Source organism: Thrips palmi, unplaced genomic scaffold (assembly GCF_012932325.1).
Source record: "Thrips palmi isolate BJ-2018 unplaced genomic scaffold, TpBJ-2018v1 HiC_scaffold_12, whole genome shotgun sequence".
Classification (NCBI taxonomy): Eukaryota; Metazoa; Arthropoda; class Insecta; order Thysanoptera; family Thripidae; genus Thrips; species Thrips palmi.
Genome location: NW_023144623.1, coordinates 4,171,453 through 4,176,107, shown reverse-complemented (window position 1 = coordinate 4,176,107; position 4,655 = coordinate 4,171,453). Strand labels below are relative to the sequence as shown.

General features: G+C 46.3%; 1 protein-coding gene across 2 annotated transcripts; it reads right to left on the bottom strand.

The window, feature by feature from the left end:
• Positions 1-2,625: 2,625 nt before the first annotated feature.
• On the bottom strand, positions 2,626-4,258 carry LOC117640023. 2 transcript variants are annotated; one of them, XM_034376207.1, is made up of 6 exons: positions 4,090-4,258; positions 3,857-3,994; positions 3,680-3,778; positions 3,419-3,598; positions 3,280-3,346; positions 2,626-3,182 (listed from the first exon to the last, which is right to left on the bottom strand). In XM_034376207.1, the coding sequence occupies exons 2-6, from the start codon at positions 3,977-3,979 to the stop codon at positions 2,854-2,856; spliced, it is 798 nt and encodes a 265-aa protein (XP_034232098.1). In that variant the 5' UTR covers positions 3,980-3,994; positions 4,090-4,258; the 3' UTR covers positions 2,626-2,853. The 2 variants fall into 2 exon arrangements, with proteins under 2 accessions (XP_034232098.1, XP_034232097.1); XM_034376206.1 differs by having other exon boundaries at positions 4,094-4,257.
• Between the last annotated feature and the right edge of the window lie 397 nt (positions 4,259-4,655).

Here is a 4,655-nt window from a genome sequence, read left to right as displayed (position 1 = left end):
TCCTCATTAAAATGCGTTTTTCCCCTTTTTTTAGGGGCCGTCCACTGCAGATGCTATGATGATGCATCCAAATCCAAAACCGTGCAACGCAAACACGTCAAACGAAAAATAGTTGGTTAGATGCAGATGGCAATTATAACAACAATTAGCAATTTTGGAACAAGTTTAGGATCGCTTAATCGTAAGAACTAGGGTACACACCTAAAAGCAAACTCGTCAGGGGACTTAACTTCAGACTACACTCTAAATGTTGTACACTGAAAATTCTCCATATTATGGTGAAAATGTTCCATTTTATGGTGGTGCAGCTGACTTTATAACAAACCATTGAGAATTCACTGAACCTTAATGATATTTTGACGAATTTTGTTGGTAATATGGAGAAATCTTCAGCATAATATGTTGGTGCAGCCTTTCACCGTAAGACATTTACTGTGTAGAGAAAGGTTTGTACATGTTTTATGAGATGTCAAAAGGTATGGTAAAAATGTGCCCCTTTTAAGAAACGAAACCACCCGTAATTTCCCCGACGAACTCCGACATTTCGTCCAATACATTACTTTAGGCAGTGCGCTGCAGGGGGATCATGGCTGGAACGAAAACAAAACGAAGACCTTCGCGCTGCTCGGTTTTGCATTTTATTTCCGCACCCGAGAGCAGTCCGGGGACAGCGTTTTCGGCCATTTATTCCGAAAATGTGCAGTGGCCCCGCTCGTCGTATTATTTGTCGGCCCCTGTCAGTGCCACGCGTTGGCTTCCAAACGGGCAATGAAGTCATAAACAAAAACAAAATGAAATCATAGTGCTCCTCTTGTTTGTATTCTGCAGGCTTGCCGCGGGTCTCGGCTCGGCAGCGGTGTGTGAGCTTCATATTGCCCAGTTCGCGTCGAGAAGAGCTTGCTTTGTGGTGGCAGGATTGGCGATGTTGACTCGGAATTTTTTTCCCGACATTGTGTGTGTGTGTGTGTGTGTGTTTTCGAGTGTGTGGGCACGGTGCTTTGCGTCTAGTCAGCCAGACCGGAGAGAGATTGTCTTATACCGGGATGCGAGCGCGTTTGCCTGCCGCGTGGTGCGATTGGGCTTTGGTGTGTGTACGAGTGTGTGCGTGTGTGTGTGCCCGCTCGTGGGGTGAGTCGATACGTGTCTGTGTGCACATACTGCTAGCTTTCATATTAACCGTCATTCATAATTCATGTTTGTGAGTACACAATCCCGTCTAATACCTTCGCTCCCTCGATTGCTTGTGGTGAGGCACCTGCCCCCCACCCGTTTCCCCCAACCCCCTGCTCTCGTCTCCCTCCGCTCCACTGATTTTGTTCTTTTTTTCATTTTCGCCGAGCAGGTCGGTTGATCTATCCACGCGAAGCCACTGGTCCGCTCCAGCTGCTCCGACGGCGGCGGTGCACCAAGCTGCTTTCGCGCCGCCGCGGTTGCGCTCGTTTTATACGCGCCGAATTTTGGGATTATTAATGTATGGCGCGGTGGGGCCGTGTGGGGAGTGAGCTCGGCGCGGCCTAAGTGCAATCGGGAGGAGAGGAGGGGCGGGGAGGGTTGCGTCTAGCATGACGTGCATCGTGCACGGGACGAACCATTCGCGCGCCAAAATAATAGATATAAAACGTCGACGTCAGGATTGAGGAAGTCTAGCGATGTGAGCGAAGAAATTAATTTCCGGCTTCGATTTGGATTGTCTGTCCCGAGACAAAAGACGGCGCCTCCCAGTGATTTCCCACAGACTGATTCTGAGTCGTTTTCGTCGCTCTGTCTCTCTCCTACTCGGAGCGTCTCCTGCAGGTGTGGAAGAGACAGCGACGACAACGACCCTCGGAATCAGTCCGCGGAATTCCCCCGCCAGCTTGTGATTACAGTCAAGCGGCCACGGCAGCGGAAACAAAAGCTTGGAGACAAAAAGGTCACCTTGATCAATCTCCAAGAGAGTTTTGTCGTTTGGAGAAAAAAAATTTCGCACGTTTGTCCCACGCTTGCAAGTGTGAGACATCGGTTTGTCCCACTCTTACAGCCTATGGTTCGGAACCATTGGTTCCCCGTGGTTTAATGCCACAGGATCCACGCTCGTAAGTGTGAGACAAACCGTGTCTCACGCTTGCCTCACACTTGCAAGCGTGGGACACACGTGGCTCACGCTTGTAAGCGTGAGACATCGTGGTTCGTACTAAATAGTGTGAGACTGTCTCACTTGGATTGGCAGTGTAGATAGCAGGGATCCTTAACTTAACATTTAACTAACACTGCTTTCATAACGTAACATTAGACAATGTCCCCTAAAGGTTAAGGGTACGGACTTCTGCAAGTACTTCCAAAAGTATATTCACACAAGTTCGAGACAAAAAGAAATAACTTACCCTTTTGAAAAGATGTTAGAAGTTAAGGGTAATAACTTTAACTCTTATGATAACGTTATGATGCCCTTATGAGGTAAGTTAAGGATCCCTGGTAGATAGGATGTTGTTGACGACACCAAGTTGGGAAGGGTGTTTGTTGCACGGATTATGGCGGTCGCGTGTCGTCTGCCGCCGCCAAACGGCCCTCCTGTGACTTAAGTCTAGCACCACGCACCCGGGCACGCGCCTCCGACAACCAGGAACACCGCCACAAAAACATTAATTTTTGTATTTATTTTTTATTTGTTTGACATACTGAACGGACACAATGGGACTGCGCCATTCGAACAGGGTTCCTGTCTTAGCGGGGGCTGGATTCAAGCTCCAACGACAAACGCGCAATGAAAATGAGGCCTTGAGAAATTGGGAATAAGGCCTCATAAAATTTCTCAGCGTTTTGGTCGCGTAACGGACAGAGTGAAAAACTTTTTGAGGGAAGACGTAAAAAGCACTAGTGTCTTAACACTTCAACAACCTGTTTCAAGCCTCTGGCCAGGCCATCAAGAGTTTGCTTTATGACTTCATCTATGACAGCCAGAAAGTCAAACCATGTCAGAACTCCTGTCATGAAAATCCGTTGAAATTCTTCATAAGTAGTGAGGCCATCTTTGTTGGTGTCTCCATCCTGGAATACACGCTCCAGGCGGTCTTTTAGAGCAGCTGCAGATGCTTCATCTAAATCCGTCTTCGAGTCTCTACTGCACTTTCTCAGAAAAGTTAACTGAGCTTTTATCATGGCCTTAACTTCTTCGAATTCCAACACACCATTTCCATTGCGATCTAGAATAAATGGATCAGCAAAATCAGTCATACTGTGACGAATTCAACTTCGCTTTCAACTAGGTAAGAATAACTACAAGAGGAAAACTATGCTCACCATGTAGATGGAAGAAAGTTTTCGGGTTGGGAGTACCCAAAAATTGTACTGCGAAGTACTTTATCGTCTGATAGGACGAAAAAGAGAATCAAATGGGGTTTTAGAGGAAATTGTGATTAAAACCATCGCAAATACCAACCACAGACAAAGTCTTTTTCAAGTCCTCTTCTTTGAAGGAATCAGGGTGCGCACAATCAATATGTTTTGTACCAAAGGTACAGTTCCTTCCCAGGCGTTCCATTTCCATCCTCTTACCTTCATGCAAACGTGTTTGAATGTCAGGGCTTGCCGACTTCAAATCGTAGGCAATTTCACTAGACTACACAAAGAGTAAATTAGGCTAAGTTTGCTGTAACTATTATGAATAAAAAAAATGGTCATTAAATGTGATATCAATTACTTGAATGTCTGTTTGGACAAGTTTTTCTCGGAATGTAGCATCGTTGCGCAAGGTTCCAAAAACTCTATGCAGATAGAGTTGTTCAGAGGCGTCGGTGTCCTGAAAAAACATTTCACATGATGAAAATGGAGTCCCAATAAACTGCCACAAGAAGAAAATGACATGAAAATTACAAACCGAAGGAGGACAAACTATTTCTTTCTGTTCCAAAAGTCCATCATCGGGTCTTTTTGTGCTTTGATTGACAGGATGAGCTACAACAGCACTCAAAACCAATGAAAAGCAAAGGAAAACCCTCATCTTTGACTTGGATGCCTGCAGCAGCAAAGAAGGAAAGAAACAAAAGGACTTAAGTCTGACAGGTGCTAAAATGATCATGCTTCCATTAGAATTAAAAACCAGTATTTTACAAACGATTTCACAGTTGGTACAGGTGAAAAGATGACATAATCGTAGAAGGTTCGCGGTGCCGCAGGCACAAAGACACTGCACTGCGGTCCACAGTCGTAAAAAACTGTCGGCCTTACAAGACGGGAGCACAGCGCAAACTGCGGCGAACTGCTTCGACGCCAAACCCCTCCCTGATACAGACGGGCAGTCCGCGTCAGATGCATGGACTGCGCGGCCACCTATGACCTTCACCATTTAGCGGGAGATAACAGAACCGGCAGGCAGTGGCTGTAGCAAAGATCCCGATAGCGGTGGGGAGAATCCGCCGAATTGCAGGGCGGCGTCGGCACTGAATGATTGTGTACTTTCATCGTCCGGAAGTGCTGCGATATTTGCGCATACATACGCTACTGACAGGTCCGTCCAGGAGGACGACAATAATCGTCAACAACTACTCGGTCAACTATCAGGTATCAGGTTGACAAAAGGGTCAATCACTCTTCAGTTTGCGACGTGTCAGAATTGTGTCAGGGCTGGGACAGATACTTTATATTTTTACCTAGGTACAGATACAGATACTGGATCA

Coding starts and splice junctions, on each gene's coding strand:
- LOC117640023 (XM_034376207.1), bottom strand. CDS start 3,979: ATGAGGGTTTTCCTTTGCTTTTCATTGGTTTTGAGTGCTGTTGTAGCT. Junction 3,779..3,856: donor AAATAGTTTGTCCTCCTTCG/GTTTGTAATTTT, acceptor ATGTTTTTTCAG/GACACCGACGCCTCTGAACA. Junction 3,183..3,279: donor AACTTTCTTCCATCTACATG/GTGAGCATAGTT, acceptor CATTTATTCTAG/ATCGCAATGGAAATGGTGTG.